The sequence below is a fragment of the Ursus arctos genome, unplaced genomic scaffold, assembly GCF_023065955.2.
Source record: "Ursus arctos isolate Adak ecotype North America unplaced genomic scaffold, UrsArc2.0 scaffold_23, whole genome shotgun sequence".
NCBI classification, from domain to species: domain Eukaryota; kingdom Metazoa; phylum Chordata; class Mammalia; order Carnivora; family Ursidae; genus Ursus; species Ursus arctos.
Window position 1 is genome coordinate 44,822,993 of NW_026622908.1, and position 19,683 is coordinate 44,842,675.

General features: G+C 55.1%; 1 protein-coding gene across 1 annotated transcript in view; it reads right to left on the reverse strand.

Moving 5' to 3' along the window:
• Nucleotides 1–5,344: 5,344 nt before the first annotated feature.
• LTO1 (LTO1 maturation factor of ABCE1) overlaps nt 5,345–19,683 on the reverse strand; it is a 42,268-nt gene continuing 27,929 nt past the window's right edge. Inside the window, exon 4 of the mRNA XM_026482978.4 lies at nt 5,345–5,978. Within this exon, the coding sequence (XP_026338763.1) occupies nt 5,870–5,978 (109 nt within the window). The 3' untranslated portion in view covers nt 5,345–5,869. The remainder of the gene's footprint in view (nt 5,979–19,683) is intronic.

Here is a 19,683-nt window from a genome sequence, read left to right on the forward strand (position 1 = left end):
GCAGAGGCGAGACATTCCGTTTCAAGAATCGTACTGCAGGCAGGGTCGTTCTTGAAGACACATGTCCAACGTAACAGTGAAACACCCAGGCAGCCGTGCTCAGTGCAACCGTCCACCCAGCGAGCAGGCAGAGGTCGGCTCCCCTGAGCCAGGCCCGGCTCCAGGACCCAGCGGTGGATGAGACGGGTCCGAACATACCCGGGTCCTGCCCCGCAGAGCTCACGTCCATGCGAATACCATAAAGAAGGGAATTGCAGAGCAGGTCAAAAGGCAACACGCAGGGGCGCCTGGGGGGCTCCATCGGTGAAGCGTCTGCCTTCAGCTCAGGTCATGGTCCCAGGGTCCTAGGATCCAGCCCTGCATCGGGCTCCTTGCTCAGTGGGGAACCTGCTTCTCCCTCTCCCTCTTCCTCTGCCTGCCACTCGGCCTGCTTGTGCTCTCTATCTCCCTCTGTCAAATAAATAAATAAAATCTTTTTTTTTTTTTTAAGGCAATACATACTAGAGAAAAGCAAATGGCTGGGGTGCTGCACGCTCGGCGGAAGGGAAGTACTGGGTGGGCAGGGCAGGCTGCCCTGAGAGCATCGCATCTGAGGAGTTCAAGCCTGTGAGAGAGCCAGATGTGCCGATAGCTCAGGGAAGCAGCAGTGCAAAGGCCCTGAGGCAGGAGCATGTCTGACGTGTTGGGGGACCAGCCGGGAGGCCAGCAGGGCCACAGGAAATCATAGTGGGGAAGGACAGAGCGGGTGTGAAAGGTGCAGTGGGGCAGGACCTGGGGCCATTGGAGGGATTTTGGCTTTTCTTGGAGTGACATGGGGAACTGTCTGGAGAGGCTGCAGGGGGATTGGAACCAGCCACAAATGTTCCAGCTCTGTCCCCTTCCAGGCACGTGATAGGACTGCAGTGTCTCCCCACCTAAGGCGAGTGAAATGTCAGCATCCCTGCTGAGCGGACACTTCCAAAGCCAGAGCATGCTTCGCCAGGTACGTGCCCCCTCGTGGCCCCTCACCAGGTATGTTCCCGCCCTCGTGGCCCCTCGTGACCTGCCTGGCCTGGGACGGTGGTGCCCGGTCCCCTGGGACTGCCTTGGGCCAAGCCCCTTGCTGACCCGCTCTATGAGAATGAACAAGAAGCCTGTGTTGTCTCTGACACTGAGGCTGGAGATTTTGTTTGTGCAGTAGGACGCAGCCTCACGCAGGGATGGAGGAGTCCTGCAGGAGGGCATTGCCACGATCCACGCCAGAGGCCACGGCAGCTCGGGCGGGGGAACAGCAGGGGAGGTGGGGCGTCGCCGGTGTCTCGACACATTCGGACGGCAGAGCTGAAAGGCCTTGCTGATGGACTGGGCACGGGGGTGAGTGGAAACACAGGTCTAGGTGGACAGGCAAGGTTTTTGCTTGAACTGGAGGGATGGAATTCGGACCCGTCCTGATGGGGAGGCTACAGGTGTGGGGGGGGGTGTCAGGAGCCTGGACATGTTGGAGACGTCTCAGAAATGTTAGGTCTGCAACGTGGGCTGGGGACCCGGGCAGATATCCAATGGCTGCACCATCCATGAATGTGGGGGTCTCGGGCCAAGTCCCAGCTGGACAGGTCCACCTGCGGTGGTTGGGTTACACGATTCTGGGGTGGGGGAAGGGCCGCTGGTCATCAGGCCATCTGGGTGACCTGTGAGCTGCCCTCGCTGGCCATTTGAGGGGGAGCTCCTTCCTGCCATGCCAGGTGTGGACAACCCAAGTCCCACCCCCAACCCCCTTGTGCATCCTTGACCCCGGCCCTCAGGTGCCTCCCTGTCAAAGGCCACTTTCCTGGGTGCTGCAGGGGGACAGGGCAAGGGTCGTCTCCACTCTCAGAATGCCCCCCCTTAAATAAAGCCCCCGCCTTGCCGACCAGGTCCAGCCGCCTGGTGCCGACCTGAGCCTAACCCACTCTTGAGCCACCTCAACCTTTTCCTAAAACCAGAGGGAACGAGGCCTGGACTGGGGTGCAGAGGAGCCCCGGTGTCCCCGCCTCCAGGACTTACAAGCCCTCTGGAAGGAGAGACAGGGAAGGGAAAGATGGCTCTCATTCCCAGACTCTTCTAGAACAGCAAGAACCCAGATTATTATCACAACGGCTTACTTCCACCTATGTTTACCCGCCTGTCTGAATCAGGGAAGATCATATCCTTCCAGGAATAAGTAATTCTTCCATTCCATAAACTACTGTAAAAACACATGAAAATGGGGCACGCTGTAGGGGGACCACACCACAGTTCCAGGTCGAATGAAAGTGTGTAGACCAGCGTCAATCACAAAACAGAGACTCAGAAATCCAAACGCAAGTAGGAACACCCACTAGAGCCCGCGCAGCCTGGGGTTTAGCGGACAGCAGCATACGGAGGCCAGGTCTCAGCGGGGCACGCCGCGGTGGCACAAGAAGTTAACAAGAGGGGAGCCGGCGTCAAAAGTCATTCCTAAACAAAACGCTTATTTTATTTTTTTTGTTTTTTTTTTTTTAAGATTTTTTAAATTTATTTGACAGGATAGAGACAGCCAGCGAGAGAGGGAACACAAGCAGGGGGAGTGGGAGAGGAAGAAGCAGGCTCATAGCGGAGGAGCCTGATGTGGGGCTCGATCCCATAACGCCGGGATCATGCCCTGAGCCGAAGGCAGACACTTAACCGCTGTGCCACCCAGGCGCCCCTATTTTATTTTTGTTTTTAACTTCATCTATATATTTATGTATTTGAGAGAGAAAGAGAGGTAGAACACGAGCCAGCACAGAGGGAGGAGAGGGAGACGGAGAAGCAGCCTCCCCGCTGAGCAGGGAGCCTGGTGCCAGACTCGATCTCGGGACCCTGGGATCACGACCTGAGCCGAAGGCAGGCGCTTCACCAATTGATCCACCCAGGTGCCCCTGTTTTATTTTATTCCTAAACCGAATCTGACATACAACAGTATTTACTTTCAGGTGCACAACAGAGTGATTCGACCCTTACACGCATCACCAGACGCTCGCCGCGGCACGCGTGGGCACCTGGCACCACACAGCGTTATCTGAGACATCACTGGCTGTATTCCTTATGCTGTACTTTACAGGTCTGTGACTTACTTGTTTTTTAACTGGAATTTTGTACCTCTTAGTCCCCCTCTCCTATTTTGCCCATCCCCCACCCCTAAACATTTTTATTTAAAAAAATTTCAAACACAAGCAGAAACACTCAGCACTTAAAAAAGTGTCCCCAGCAAGTAAGCAGGGTTTATCTCTAGACCGACTGGCAATAAAGCGGGAAAACCATCTATCATATTAGCGTGAGACACAGTAAAAGGTCATTTAATTATCTCAATAGATGTCAAGGGGGCATTTGAAAAACATTCACCATTTCAAAATCCCTGTGACAGGTTTTATTCTAAACATGATGACAATTGTGAATTTCAAAACCCAAAGCCAGTATTCCTGAATTAATCATTCACTGGCAGCGAAAATCGAAATCATCCTGAGGTGTGCCCCATCCAGGGACCAACCCTATTTTAATGTAAAACCAGAAATGTTGGCGAGAGCTAATAAGAAAAAGAATGAACATTTTAAATATAGGAAAAGAAGGCATAAAAATGTCAGTTTTGTTGGAGCCACGAGTAGAAACCTAGGAAAGCCATCAAAAGTGCTAGTAAATTAATTCTGAAAGATATTGTACATTAAAGACTGTGTCAGCTGTGTCTCACACAGCTAGAATACTCGTGTAACATAAAAGATTTCAAGAGCAATTAAAAATCAAATAATTGAGAGAAACAAACTGAGGCCTCAGAGGGGCGGGGGGTGGGGAATGGGATGGACCGGTGATGGGTAGTAAGGAGGGCACGTATTGCATGGTGCACTGGGTGTTATACGCAACTGATGAATCATCAAACTTTACATCAGAAACCAGGGATGTACTGTACGGTGACTAACACAATATAATAAAAAAATAGTATTATAAAAAAAATCAAATAATTGAGTATCCATTTACTTGGGGAACACAAAACGCTTATTCAAAGGCCATGATAGGACCCTAATAAGAGGAAAACAGGAAAACGAAAAGCAGAACTTTATGGTGGTCCTGGTGGGAAGCAGAAGCGTGGTAACGGTGACGAGGGGGTCCCGCCGACATGTGGGAACTGATGGCTAAAAATCCAGGAAATTCACAAGCCGTTGGTGAGGTCATGCAGCGCTTGAGCTCTGCCCCGTGGCGTACCCGCACCACAGAGATCAGCAAAAGCCACAAATCGGGGCTTCTTTTCCCTAAAAGCCAGTTTCCCTGCACACCATCAGATGGAGGAAAGCCCAGAGATTTTCCTACCGATACTTTTAGGAATATGATAAATTCACGGTGAAATTCTAAAATTTCCCTTGAAATTCCAAAATTCCTCTTGAAGCAGTCAGAAGAAAGGACCACAGAGGGAGAAGGGTGTGTGCACGCACACGGGTGTGCTTGCTTGAAGAACTTAAAGTTCGAAAGATTCGTAAATGTGTATGTAAATGCCGAGGAAAGTCTGGAAAGAGCTACAAAAAGTATTACCAATGGATCTGGATGGTGAGATTGCAGGTGGGGTTTTTTTTGTTCCTAATTTTTTCTTATTTTATTTTCCATTAGAAACATGTATTACTTGTATGTTGGGAAAACACATGTTTCATTTTTTCAGATTCACTTTGACAAGCTAGAGGAAAACAGAATAGGAGACAAATGCAAAGGAGACAAATTCTGACCAAAAAAAGCGGGGGAAGCATCTCATTGGAGATAAGATGGAGAGGCTTGAATATGTAAAAAAAAAAAAAAATTAACTTCTTACATAATCATATGGGTAATAAAATGCAAAAAGAGCAACAGCCTGTAGAAAGTAAGTAATAAACACAAATAAAGATGGTTAACTCTCCAGGTCTATGAAGGAATCATCGCTATATCCAGCTTCAACTTTACAAGCGATCAGAGAAAAAGAAAGTACAATGTCTACACCAGAAAATTCAGAAAACAAATAGGCACACGGGAAAATGCAAACCTTATCGCTAGCAATTAAAAAAAGAAAACACCAAACAGGGGCGCCTGGGTAGCGCAGTCGTTAAGCGTCTGCCTTCGGCTCAGGGCGTGATCCCGGCGTTCCGGGATTGAGTCCCACATCGGGCTCCTCCGCCAGGAGCCTGCTTCTTCCTCTCCCACTCCCCCTGCTTGTGTTCCCTCTCTCACTGGCTGTCTCTCTCCATCAAATAAATAAATAAAATCTTAAAAAAAAAAAAAAAGAAAGAAAAGAAAACACCAAACAATATGCAAGCATCATTATTTGGGCTCTGAATCCAGCCAAAAAGAAACAAAGTGGTGGGACCCTGTGTGGGGGAGTGGTGGGAAAACAGTGCCCCTCCACACGCTGGCGGTGCCTGCTGTAATCTGCTTCTGTCTGACAAGTCCTCTGACTGCCCTTTTTCTCCTACTGAGGAGAAAAGACAAGCTATTTGTACTCTTTTATATGACTTTCAAAAATATGATCCGAGATAGTGTTTCCCAAGTAAACTTTTTGGAAACCTGCCCCACGATGTGACATAAAAAGAGTGTTCTGGTCACAAGCAAGCGTGGCTCTGTACTGCAGGACTTCTCAGTGCCTTTACGTGCAATGTGCATTGCATATCTCTAAGAGCAAGTAGCCTTTACCCGATGGATTTGACCTCAGAATCCTTTTATGATAACTATTGACCTCTTACGGAACACAAAGCTGCTGGGAAGCAGAGAATAAGAGAAGTGTTTTTGTATAAAGACGTTATTTATGAGAGCAAAACTTTGAAACCACCTGAACTGACCCCAGCATTCAGCTGTATTTAGTAAGAATGCTTTGAAGCTAAGTCCTCTCTCATTGGGCGGGTAGCTAAGCAGGCTTTTTCCACTTCTTAAAGTCATTGTGCAGAGTTGAGCAGGAGAGAGTGCTGTGGTCGTTCACAGGAGCCCAGTTTCCCCGTTGCCGTTGCTCAGGGTCCCTGTTTAATTGGGAAAACCAGAGATGTTATCAAAAATCACATGGCCTGCCAAAGTCAAACCGGAAAGCATACTTAGCACTGGATGTTCGGGTATCTTTGTTAACCTTTAGGAAGGGGAAGAGGCAGAGCCTGGTTCCCCAACGATGGTGTCAGCTCAGCTAACCGACCAACCCCTGATTAGATCTGACTGTGAGTCGGGACCAGAAACTTGCACCAAATAAACTCATTCATGTCTTTTTCAGTCTCCTGTGTTGTGGGCTTCTTTGCCTTCTGTTTCCTAGGAAGTGTTCCTGCTTACAAATTTTTGATCTTCTCCCAGGCCAATGGAAGGGAGTAGGGAATTCACCCCCCACATTGGTCCCATTGTAGGGTGAGGGGAGCTGAACCAGAGAAACACAGGTGTAAAACCAGAGCATCAGAGACTAGACAGATGCCAACGGATGAGGGACGTTCTCGAGGGCAACGGTGGTGAATGCAGGCCCAGGGGACCCTGCAGGGACAAAGAGAGGGTGGGGACCCACAGCCGGATATTGATTCCTCCACCCCACTCCCACCCTCCTCTCTCTCCCTCCCCAACCGTTTCCTCCTTCCTCCCAATCCCCCCCCCCCCAACATTTAGCACACACACTCTCTCTCTCTCTTTCTCTCTCTCAGCAGCCTGACCTTGGTGATTGGGGAAGCAAGAGAAACACACTGAAGCCAGAAAGAGTCCATGTGTTCCCAGTGACATTCAAATGACCCTGACCATCAGGGAGATCTCTTGGGCCAATGCCTGACCTGGACTGGCCTGCAGGCACCACTCTCTCTTCAAGCCAAAAACAGATCTTTTTCACCCTCAGCTTGGCTGATTCCTTCATTCCTTGGTCCAACGTATCTGTGCGGAGCCCCTACAACGCGCCGGACCCCAGGGTAGGGTAGAGAGGGGAGGGTTCTCGTCCTGCCCAGGACGCAGATAATCTCAAACACCAATGTCTAGCAAAAATGAGAGTCGACAGCAGTGTGCGTTCAGAACTAAGTGGTACACGAGACCAATGACTTGTATTTCCAGATTTTCAAAGCCAGCCATGGAAGGGCCCAGCCCCGGGGGCGGTGCGCGGCCTCCGGGCCAGAGCGTTTGCCCTGCTCCGGGATGGATGGCTGTCTGTGCGGGTCGCAGTCGGAGGTTTGCAAGTTTATCACATTAACGGTGCCTGAGCCCGCGAATCCAAATTACAGGCCGAAGCCACAAAATTGTCTCCCCATCAAAGGCCTCTTGCTGAACGCCCCCACAAACACCAGTGCCCCTTAATCAGGGTCGAGGGGATGGGCCAACGTGCTCTGCTACGGGGAGCACGCTCATTTTCCCAATTTTGCAGAGTTCCTGGGCAGTCTCCCTGTAATTTTCCTCTCTGTATTCTTTGGAGGGGGTTTTGTGCATCGAAAGCCCGAGTCTACAACAACAAATACCCACGCTGAGAGCCCTGGCCAGGGGCCGGCTCTGCCTGCACCCGAGGCTGGCGGGCACTGCGAGGGGGCTCTCCTGCGGCCCCAGTGCTCCTGTGTGGGGCCCCTCGGCAAGAGGAGCCTCTGTGCTTTTCTGACTTCCTAGAGCTGCCTCTGCAGACAGGACCCCCCTCCCCATCCCTGCCCTGCAGCCCACCTCTGTGTCAGAGCTCAGAGCTGGTTTCCCAAACTCCGAAGACTCCTGAGAGAGGTCTTCCCTGGGAGGCCAGCCACGGGGGGTCTCTCCCATCCATGAGCTCCTGGGAAGGCTGGGATGTGGTGGAAGGCAACAGGGTGGTCACTCCGTAGGACAGAACTCCTGCACAAAGCAACCAGCCGAGTGAGAGGCGCGCAGCGGGAGCCGGTCGGTGCAGCTGAACACAGAGCAGGCCCTTCAGAGTCCGCACTGATTGTGTCTTGCTTTGAAGGCCAAGGTGCAATGCACCTGGGGGCAGGGGACACCATTGCACAGGGCAGCTGAAGGTCAAGGGCAGAAATAGGGGAGTGGTGGGCGTTAACGACGGGAGTGGCTATTTTACGGGGATGAGTGGGAGGTCAGGGGGAAGCTGACTCAGGCACATGGTCTTGTAGTGCGGGGCTGGTGACTGTAGAACGTCTTCAGGAGGCCTTGGGGAGCCACAGAGGGCCCCTGAGCGCAGAGTGGCATCAGGAGGGAGAGCCCTCCCGTGTGTCAGGCGAGGCGGGCGGGCAGAGGGAGCAGTCAGGCACAGAGCCCGGGGACCATTAGAGTAACGGGGCTCTGCTCTACGAGGTGGAGGTGACTTTATAGGAAAGCTACACCTCGAGTGACGTCTGTCTCCCAGCTTGGTTCTCCTTCAGCATTGTGTTGGCGATGACGGGTCCTTTGCCTCCACACGAATTACAGAATCAGCTGGTCAACGTCCACAAAATCAGTCTCTGGGACTCGGACTGTCACTGCACTGGCTCTGCAGGCCACACTGGGGAGAGCCAACATCGGGACCACACAGTGGCTCCCCGTGCGTGGACGTGAATCTCTGCTTATTTGGTTTGTTCTCTGATTTCACGATTCAGAGTTCGGGACTTTTCGCCATGTAGATCTCGTATTAGACCTACCCTAAGTATTTCACTTTCGGGGGTGCTAAGGTAAGTGGGATTGTGTTTTTAATGTCCAATTCCACTTGTTCCTTGCTGGAATATAGAAAAGCAACCGACCTTCGTACGTCAACCTCACAGCCCGCAACTCTGCCACGTGCCCCTGCGTCTTAAGGCCACGACCCAGATGTTTCCCTCATCACTTCCACCCACAGCCCCCTGGCTGGGACTTGGTCACTCGGCCACACCCAGGTGCGGGGGGGAGGCCGGGAAGTGTCGTTGGCTGAGTAGCGACTGCCCTTAAAAATTCTGTGTCTACGGGAAGGAAATGAACATCAGAGGACCCCACGGTGGTACCTGCCACATGACCTCCTCTCCGAGGACCTCTCCCACGGGATTCCATCTAGACAACGCCGCCGCTGGTCCAGGGCTGGGGCGCTCTCTAGGCCTGCCTCCCATCGAGGCATCCTTATGGCTCTGACAGCAGTAACGGCTGAATCAAGCAACACACGTGTCTCCCAAGGGCCACATGAATCCTCAGGGGACTCTTTCGGCCACTGGCCCCAGCCCCCCAAGTCATGGCCTCGATCCTCACAGGACCTCTCTTCTAGCAGATGAAGCAGTGGAAGGCTGGGGTTTTGGGTAGAGCTTCCTGGGCCCCCGAGGAGACACTGCTTGGAAACGCAAGGCCAGGCCTTCACGGCACTGCGTGGTGACCACCGAGGAGCAGGAGAGGCCCAGACTCTGCCTCCTAAGACGCGGGGCAAATGGGTTGCCAGCAGGACGAGGGGCACACAGTAACCGCCGGATACACCCGAAAATGAGATGCGCTCTCCCTTCTGCGGCCGGCCGGGCTGGGGCCGACGAGAGCAGCTATCTGTGTGTGAGCACCAGGCCTGAGGCGGACTCTCCCGCCTGCCCATGAAGGCAGCCCCGCTGACAACTCCCTGCAGCCTCCTGGCCCCCCACCCCCACCCCACTCCAGAGACCAAGCTTCTCCTGTGTCGCATTCGTTCCTTGCGCAGCAGTAGATAACTAATACACCTGTCAACAGCCTGGGCCGTGTTCCGGGGAGGGGGGAGCTCCTGCTCCCCGGCACCGGCCACTGCCCTGTTGTAATACTCCGCGCTGGGGGCCCAGGGTCATGCCCATGTGTCCGGCTGGAAGGCAGGCTCCTTGGGAGCAGGGATGGTGCCTGTTCTGAGCAGAAGCCCCGGGAACGGGGAAGACACAGGCACATGGCAGGTTCGCTCTAAGCCTCTACTGGCCCTGGGAGGGACCACCTTCTCCAGCTGCCCCCCTTGACAAAAGACGAGACTCAGGTCCCCGAGTGGAGTAAGGGACGCTGGAGGGAAGGGAGGAGATTGGGCTCCTAGCCCCACTGAGCTTTCTGATGTCATGGGGCCAGCTCTTATTGTCTGCCATGGGGCAGGCCAGCCCGCGGCTGGGGTGCAGGACACACATCAGGGGGCCGACAGGACCAACACACCCCCAACCCCCTAACCACAGAGGGTGTGCGGTCACGAGCGCTCTGTCCTAGGGTGAGTCAGCTGCCCTGGGGTTCCTGCGGGGACAGAGAAGGGAAAAGCGTCTGGACGCATGGCTAAGATTATTTTCTCCGTGAGCCCCTGAGTTAGGTCTGGGGCGCTAAAGGTAGGTTGAGTCGGTGGGAGTCAGAGCTGAGACCCCACAGACGTGGTTGCCAGGGTTGCTGGTAATGCCCACCCTCCTCTCGGTCTTCATGGAGCCCTGACCTTCACACGGCTCCTTGGGCCACGTGCTGCTCCTACGGAGATTCTTACGTCACAGCAAAAAATCTTCCCCTGTAAGTGCCTGTGGGTCCAGACTTGATGAGCTCCCTGCAGAAGGAATAGGAGGAAAGACCGAAGGACGGACGAGGGCGAGTCGGAAGGCGGGAAACGGCTGAGAGAATCTCTCCGAAAGCGTCCAGGTCTGTCCCAGGTCTCCTGGGTCCCAGAGAGCTAAAGCCCCAAGGTGCTCCCCGCAGCTGGAGTGCACTCGGGATGGGCCCGGCGACGCAGGGGACGTGGGAACGCGTCCACATGAACTCACTCAAGACCGCTCACAACAGTGCGATTCCGACAGAGGAAGGGGAGAAGGAGAACCGCCTGACTGCCAGCGGGCACGGGGCTTTGTTTGGGGGTGAGGAAAATGTCCTACAGTTAGATCTTGGTGATGGTTGCACAACTCTGGGAATACACTAAAACCACTGGCTCGTCTGCCCCAAATGGTAAGCTTCATGCGATGTCAATTATATCTCAATAAAGGCGTTGTGTGAAGAGTGAACCTTGCAATATCCAGGTGCTTCGTCACTCGCCTCTTCCCTCCACCCCCCCCCCAATTTTAGAGTGAGCCAGCAGGCATCCCAGCTCCACCATGGCCACAGGACCCTACTGGCCCCACTTTCCCATCTGTAAAATGGGGATAAAGAGACTGTCCCCAGAGTGGCTGGGAAGGCACGGGTGGGAGCACTCAGTCAGCATCTGTCACGGCCCTGCCGTCCCCTGTACCGGGCACCGTTCCCGGCTCTGGGCTCAGCCTGGGCAGGAGAAGAGGGGCTGCTTCCCAGGTGCGGCGCCACACTTCCCCACCTGCCCCTCCTCTTCTTACCCTCCTGCCTCCATCCTCACCTCTCATCTCTTCTTTCCAAACAGCCTCTTTCTATGACCTTGAAACTCGTGTGCGAATTCACTGGGGGCAGGGAATCTGGGCTGGGCCTCGCTGGCCAGTAACCCAAGGGCAGGGGCAGGGGTGGGTGAGGCCCGGGAAGGGGGGATTCCTCTTCCAGGGGCCCCCCACCCTCCCTTGGGGGCCTCCCCCTTACAGTTGCGGCGCTCACCGGACAAGCCACAAGGGGATTCGAGACCTGTTGCTTTTCGACAACTCCAAAAGCACAGAGGACAGAGGGAAGGATGCCTGCCCAGGACAGGGCAACGAAAGGAAAACTTCACATACAATTTCCCCTTTGGCTGGAGGAATATCAACCCTGCTCATATAAGCCTTTGATTTTTAAAATAAATGGGAGGGGGAGTTGGTTGGGACCTAATGAAGGAGGTGTGCTTCACCCCCACTCATGAGTCCTCGGGGTGTGGGATTCAGGGTGGGTCTTTGCTAATGATGATGGGTTTTACAGGTGAGGGAACGGAGGCTCAGAGAGGGGGAGGTCCCACGCATGGGCCTTGGGGAGCCGGGACTAGGAAGGGCTGCTTCTGGAGCCCACACTCTCCACCCCTTTGCTTTGGCACTAGTGAAACCCTGGCAGAGTTCAGACTCTTCGATTTTGAGGGAAGTGTACACCCTGCACTGTCTCCCTTCAGGGTTTTGTCTTGTGCTGTTCCAACATCTAGAACATTCTCTCCTCCCTCTTTGCCTGTTCATTCTCTACCCTCCTCATTCTTGGGTGAAGCCTTTCTCTTCACCCCCATCAGAAAGCTAATGGCAATCAGACTGCTCGGGACTTCTGCGCGTCTACCTCCGGAGCGGAGTGAGCAAGACAAGGACGACAGTAGCTTGCAGAAGGCACCTGCCCGTTCGGCCATGAACTCCTGCGTAAAACCAGCTGTCCAGGCATTATCTCTCAGGTGCCCATAGGAAGCCTCTGAAGGACAGACACCGTAACTCACTCATGTTTGGGGCCTGTCTCCCTGCCCCTAAACAGCTCATAAGGCCTGACTCAAACCAAACACAGGGATTTGCTGCTACGAGGCACATCCCAAGTTTCTCCCTCTCCCAAGCCCTAGTGGGCTGGACAGTGTCCTCCAAAAAGCTATGTCCACCTCCTAACCACCAGAGCCTGTGAATTTGACCTTATTTGGAAGAAAAGGTCCTTGCAGATGTAATCAAGTGAAGGATCTTGAGATGAAATCATCTTAGGTTACCCGTCTGGGCCCTAAACCCGATAGCAAGTGTCCTTGTAAGAGACAGAAGAAGAGAGCACACAGAGCGGAGCGGCCACGTGAGGGCAGAGGCAGAGGCTGGAGGGGTGCGTCCAGCAGCCCAGGGAGCCCAGAGCCCCCAGAAGCTGGAGGAGCAGGGAGGGTCCTCCCCTAGCCCCTCCGGAGGGAGCAAGGCCCTGCATCTTCATTTTGGACTCTGACCTCCACAATAAATGTCTGTCATTTTAGGCCCCCCTCCCTCGTGTGGTCCTTTGTCGTAGGGGTCTTGTCAGGGCTGAGGAAGGGTTGAGGCTCCAGGTGGAGGGTGAGCATTCGGCTGGCCCACCCCGCCTCACCCCTTCTCTTTGGAATTAGTAAATCTTTTGCGGCCAGTCGGGGCTGGATGTAAAACTGAGTTCTTTACTTAGGACCCAGCTCGGGGTCCTAATCCCAATGCCTACCCCCCTAGGGCTTAGGAGCCCCTCCCTGAACCTCTCAGCCTCTCCAGGTCTCCCTACTGGCTCCCAAGTCACATGGCTGCCCTGGCGCCCCCATGAGCCGGCCCCGCGCCTCATCAGTGCCTGCGGGGTACGGACTGCACCACCAGGCTGGCAGGTCCAGGAGCCCTCTCTCCCCACGAAGCTCCAGTCATAGCTAAACGTTTAAGCCAGCCTCCCCCCACCCTCCCCACCCCTAACTGCAGCAAGACCCTGAGGCCAGGCTGTGCCCCGGCCACGGGCTCCCACGGTGAGCCCCATGGCTTCCTGAGAGTCGTGCCTCTGCTTGCAGCCGTGTCACTGACCCACACCTTCGGCCAGTTTCACTTGGGACTGCCTCCCCCCTTCCCCTTGAGTAGAGAGTGGCTCCTTCTATGCGATGGGATGACAGGCACAAACTCTGTTTATCCAGACACCTGAGCAGAGCCGTAGGGTATCGGCCCTCTTGGACGCAGCAGAAACCCCCCCCCCCACTTTTATATCTGTCCCTCATCCTTGCATTGACACTTGTGCCCTTAATTCATGTGCTTACCTTTTTTTTTTTTTTTGGAGATAGAGTGCACGTGCACCTGTGCGTGAGCAGGGGGAGGGGCAGAGGGAGAGGGAGAATCTCAAGCAGACTCCATGCTCAGCGTGGAGCCCGATGGGCTGCGGATTTTAGGACCCTGAGACCATGACCTGAGCCAAAATCGAGATTCCGATGCTCAACCGACTGAGCCACCCAGGCGCCCCAGTGGACTTAGTTTATAAACCTTTTTACCGCTTTTCCAGGGTGAGAAGGAAGAAGCGAAGCTTAATGTGGTTCAACTTTTTTTTTTTTAATTTCAAAATACATTCTAGGATTTAAATCTCACCTCCACAGACAGCTCAGGAGAAGTCAGCAAATAAAAGCAAGTTTATAGACCAGAAAGCCATTTTTAAAAATCCTCTTTCTGAATATAAACTGAAGTGTTTAATCAATTCCACATACACCGTGCATCACATGGCCTTCATTCTGCACGAGAACAAATACATGAATGAATACATTGAACAGGCCTTGACATACACCAGGCCCTGCTGCTAACTGCTTCACACATATTACCTTAATTACTCTGCTCCGTGGCCTTGGGAAGAGTGAAGTCATACCCCATTTTACAGAGGAAGACAAAGATTTACCCGAGACCGCACAGCTCCTGGAAGATGCAGGTCTGTAGGTGACACTCTTGGCACTTTCACAAATAGGGCTGCAAACTTCCTGACTTCCGGAAAAAATGCCTTGGTTTTGCACGAATTCTTGAAAAAATAGATTATTATCCTTATCATCTTCAAAGGGCCCTGAAATGGTTCTGACAGTGCCCATGAACACTGAGGAAGGTACGGCCTAAGGGCTGAGACAATGGGACATCACGGTTGCCAGTAGTGTGAGCCTGGATAAAGTGCCTCAGTTTCCCCACCCACCAAGTGTGTTCCTGGGGTTTGTTTCGACAGTGATGAGATCGGGGGCAGGGTAACTTGCAGGAGAAGTGAGGAATGAGGATGGGTCCATGAGTGGAGGCTTGCTCTCCAAACCCTGCAGTAGCCCAGATTCTGAGCAAATGGGCATGTCTCACCTGGGGGGGTGGGTGCTGGTACTGCTGTGTTCCCAGTAGCCTTTTCCACCCCCTCCCCCCCATCCCTACTTCGATGATTGCAAGTGAGCCCTCTCTCCACTCCGAGAGATGGCAATATCTGGACAGCGTTTGGAATTCCTCTCACCCCTCCCAGCCTGGGGGACCTTGGCGGAGCCGGGGTCCTGTGGGCACCAGTGGGATCCAGGGGCAGAGGCAGATATCCTGTTGGTTAAGGTCAGCGGCTCAGGATCCCCGGATGTCCTCAACTCTTTATTACCTTGAACTCATCTTCAGAAAAAGACCCTTCAGGACTTGTCAAAAAACAGCTGTAGCCAGCTTATCGGGCCTTTTCCTACCAGCTAAGCACTTCCCAGACTGGGCTTCCCAACTGTGCAGGGCATTGGGCTGTGCCACCCACTGCTTCTGAATAATAAGGAAAAGGAGAAGAAACCGGTAAGAAGCTGCAGCTCCTCTTCTGAGCTCTGTCACCGCTGGGAAGGCATAATGGTCACTCCTGTTCCTCAGATAGACAGTCACCTAATTACAAATAAGGGGGCCTGAGATGCTTCCCGTCTGCCTTTACAAACGAATGTCATTACTCCAGCAGCACAACTCTCCTTATATCGTTTAAAAACAACAACAAGAACAACAACAACAACAGCAACAACCTCAATCTATGGGCGCGGGCAGGGTGGCCGTACCATGCCTCCGCGTCCCGCACCCTGGGAGGTCCGCACGCGCTCGGGCGCAGCGAGTGCGCGCCTTCTCTAAGCCTTACGGTAAGCGCGGCTCTCAGAGCAACCACGTGGCGGCGGAACCGAGGCCGGGCGGGAATGTGCGGAATGCGCAGCGCGGCCGCGCGCTGCTCAGGAGCCAAGGCCCAGGTTCCCGCGGCGCGCGCCCTCGCCTCCCATCTCTACCCAATCGGACCGTACCGCAGTCTCCGCTGAATCGCCCGGGGCTCGCAGGAGTAGGTCCAGCCCCGCGCAAGCACCCTGGAGGGGTTTGAGGACAGAGCGCGGCCTGTCGGGCTCCTCGGACTCCGCACGCCCAGAACTCCCTAGAAGGTCTAAACCCGGGACTGCCGCCACCAGCCCCGACGGCACGAGGTCAAGGGGCCTAAAATCAGGGGTGTAGGGCGTTGGGTATGCAACCCCCCTCCCTGCACCTGGAAAAGAATTTCCTTTTGCTTTTCCCCTCTTGGCAAGTGTGTGGAGCCCCAGAACGCGGAGGTTCCCCATAATAAAGACCCCGGCCATCCCTCCACCCACCCCCGAGGCCAAGCGAAGGATGGAACCTCTCTCGCTCTCGGGCGTTCCAAGGGCACAAAGAAGCAGGCACGAGGATGTGGTCACATCCCGAACACAGTCTCCGGGAAAGCGCGGGAATGGGGATCGAGTGACCAATCCTCCAGGCGAATGAGGGGGCGTCGAGCCCTTACCGGGAGGAGGGCAGGGAACATTGCGGGAGCCCACAGCGACTTAGCACGGCCCCTCTTCCGGAAAGGTCAGCTCCAGCTAGCTAGCTGGCGGGCTGGGTACAGAGGCCCCTCCCGCGAGTCTCCACTGGGGCGCTCCGCGCGCTCTCCAGGGGCGGGGTCTGCTCCGCCTCGAGTAGGCCGCAGCCCAGCTTGGCCAAGGAAGACGCGGATGGGACTTGGCCTCCTAGGTCATTACTCCCACCCTTCAACCGATTTCTTTGCTTCGGTTGGAGGTGGTTATCTGCTCAGTCTGGGCGCCCCCTCTGCGGCTCTTGGCTAGAGTCGGGCCAGGGGCCTGAGCCAAGAGGCCAGGGAATTCCTAGAGAATTTTGGGGTTTCATATTGCTCAGGGCACCAGGCGATGCTTTTTGAGGGCGAAGTTCAAGGAGTTAGATGCTTTCCCCCCTAAGAGTGCACCTTCTCCCTGGGGAAACTAGATGAGTTAGGAGCCGTCGCCCACCCCCACCCCCGCACCACCTGTTGGGGTTTGCTTTTTAACTCCGGGCACACCTTGCCCAAGACCTTCGGAGCTAGGGGAGGAGTGTCCCGTCCCCGCATCCTGCCAGGCCAATGATTGGGGCTTGGGTAGGGGGTTGGTCTGTGTGTGGCTGAAATTCATTGATCAGGGGCGGAAACAAGTCCGTGGCTTGGGACGGTGGGAGGTGCGGCTGCCCGGGTTCCCAGCGTGTGGCTGTCCCAGGTGGGCGCCGGATCCAGAGTTCGTCCCGGGGCTCCCCGCAGCTTTGGAGTGCCAGGGGCCCGCACCGTGTAGCCCTGGCGGAGCTACTGCAGTGGGTGCACCTCCAGGAGCTCCCGAGGCGAGCAGGGTGGGGGAAGGGGGGCCCCGGGTCCCCGCGGCCCGCATTCGGAAGCGTTTTCCTGAGCGACTTAAGGGCTTAGTGCTTTCAAGTCGCCGCCGGTATGCGGCTGCAGGTGACCCCACCTTGGTGCGCCCCCTCCGGTCCTGTGTGGGGTGGGCGGCTGCGGGAGGTCGAGGTCAGTAGGAGATCTCCACTGGGCCCTGCGCCCCCTCCCCAAAGTCCCCGGCCGGGCGGTGCGCAGCCGCAGTGCGTGCAGGGGTCGGCGCCGCGGCGGGCCGGTTCCTGAATGAACGCGCTCCCTTCCCCCGCCTTGAATGAAGGTTCCCACAGCCAGGGACGGTGGCAAACGCGTCTGCCGCGGAATTCGCCCTCTCGGGGCCGGAGATCCGCCCCGGCCGGCTGCGGTCTCCCCTGGGGACGGGTGGGCGGCAATGAAAGCGGGAAGGTGATTTAAGTTACTTTTGGATTTTCTTTCCAACCAACTAGTGCCTTCCCGATTGGGTCGCTGGCCCTTTGTCTCCACATGGTCACCGAGAAATAAGCGCAGAGCACTTTAAATGACCCCAGAATTCGCAGTTCCTGCCTCGTGGTGGGTTTTTAAAAGGCACTGTAAAATTAAAACTGCAACAGAAAAGTTTTTAAGAGTTGCTTTTCTCTTTGGAAAAAAAATTTAAAATAAAAACGCGTCGTGGGCTCTCCTAGAAGCAGCCGCCCTCAAGGGCCCAGGGCTGGCGGCCCCCTCTGCAGCTCCAGGGACGCGTATCTAGGCTCCCCGGGGTGGGGGCTGGGCCGCTGGCGCTCCCCGCCAAGGCCCCAAATTCCTGCGCCTCCCCCGCGGGTTCCTGGACGGCTCTTCACGCTCGCCGGCCGGGCTTGCACTTTTGCGCCCGTCCCTGAGCCGGGAAATCAACGAAGTTCCTAGTCAAGATCTGCCCGGTCCGCCTAGTAACAGCGCCGCGCCCCCATTGGCTCATGCTAATTCCAGTTTCCTCTGTCTTTCTCCCGGGTTAGGGGGAAGCTCCCTCCCGGACCCCGAGCCCGTTTTGCCGTAGTGGGCGAGCCTCTTTATGACCCGCTGCCCCTCGCTGTCGCCGGCCGCCTCGGGCCGGGCCGGGGCGCCCGCGGGGCTCGCGGCCCTCGCCCTGCGGGGCAGCAGCCGCCCGGTGATAGCGCGCAGCCCCATAAATCATCGGGGCAGCCGCCCGGTCCGGATTTTATGAATGAAAAAGTAGCCGGGCCGCCCTCGTGCGCGGGCTGCTGCTGCTACGAGGCACCGGCGTGTCCGGGGCCAACAGGAGCCTGGGTGCCCGGGGAGGGGGACACGGCGGTGGGCGCTCCCTGCTCGGGCCACCCACCGCTTCCGAGGCGTGAGCGGGGGTAATTACCCTCCTGGACTCGGAATATTAGTAACCCTAATTCCCGGCGGGGGAGGGGAGCGGGAAGAATCAGCCCTGAGAGGGGGGTGTCTGTCTTGCTGCGTGCACCCTTGCGTAGGGGAGGGGGCTTTTCATCCGTTTTCTTTGAGCCTTTACTGTTAGGGGATCCGGCGGTTTGATGACGCTAGACTATATTCAGAGGGAAGTAAATGAACGGTTTTCTTAATTGGGGGCAAGTAGTGTAAAAACTTATCAAAAAAAGTTGAGATTGGGCAAAATGTCCTTTTATTTAAAAAAAAAAAGTCACCAAAGAGATTAAACCTGAACAAAAAATTTTAAAAACCCACTTTTCTATATTCTTTTATATGGCTCTTAAGGGAGCGGTAACATTGGGTTCCCTCTCGTAAAAACCACTAATATATATAGATGTTGTTTAAAACCAGATCAATAACACCCATTCCTTTAACTTAGAGTTGTTCTAATTTTTGCCAACCCCTGCCATCCCCCCACAGGCTCACGAATGCAGCCCCGGGCTAATTGTAAATGTGCAGAGATGTCCACACCCCCAACAAAACCAATTAGAAAGCTTCCGGTGGTCTTGTCACAGGCAAGAGAAGCGACTAATATTTCCAGCGATTTAATTTTTTTTATTATTAAAAAATAAGTCAGGACAGAGACCACTATTTTGCAGCCTTCCATTCAGGGCGTTTTTCTAGCTCTTAAATTGCCGGGATGGGGTGGGGGGCTGGGGGGAATAGGAGATCCCTGAAAGGATGTATTGGCCAAGGTAGGAAGACGACCGGCAGATCCCCCAGGCGGAGGACAGGATGAAGGAAATGCTGGCCACCATCTTGGGCTGCTGCTGGAATTTTCGGGCATTTATTTTATTTATTTTATTTTTTGAGCGAGCACATGCTAGGCTGAAATCCCTTTATGGCTTAGGGATACCCCCTCGGGCATTTGCAACGACCCCCCCTGGCGCGGGAACGAAGCCTCCACCAGGGTCGCGGACTCTGCTCCGCGTCCCTGAGTGCTAAGTGGTTCCTGAAATTAACACGTGTTAATGAAAATGAAAGAAGATGTAGACGCTGAGGTCCCTTGGCCGCCTCTCCGCCCGTGGGTGCCCTCGTGGCGTTTTCGGAAATGCGCCCATTCTCCCGGCTCGGATATAGGGTGTCGCTGAGCCCCAGAGTCCCCCCTCCATGCGGTCTCCCCCGGCTGCGGGTGGCCTGCTCGCCCCCCCACCCCAGTTGTCCCCCCTGCAGAGCCACCTCCACCCACCCCCAAATCCCGGGGGACCCACTCGGGGACGGCAGACACCCCTGCACCCCTCTTCCACGGCGGGGAGAAAGGCAGCCTCGGCCGATTTGCATTTCTATGAAAACCAGGCTTCGGGGGCAACTCCGCCGCGGGGCAGGCGCGGCGCCTCCGGGATGGCTTTTGGGCTCTGCCCCTCTCCGCTCCCCGGCGCTCGGAGCCCGCGCCCCCTC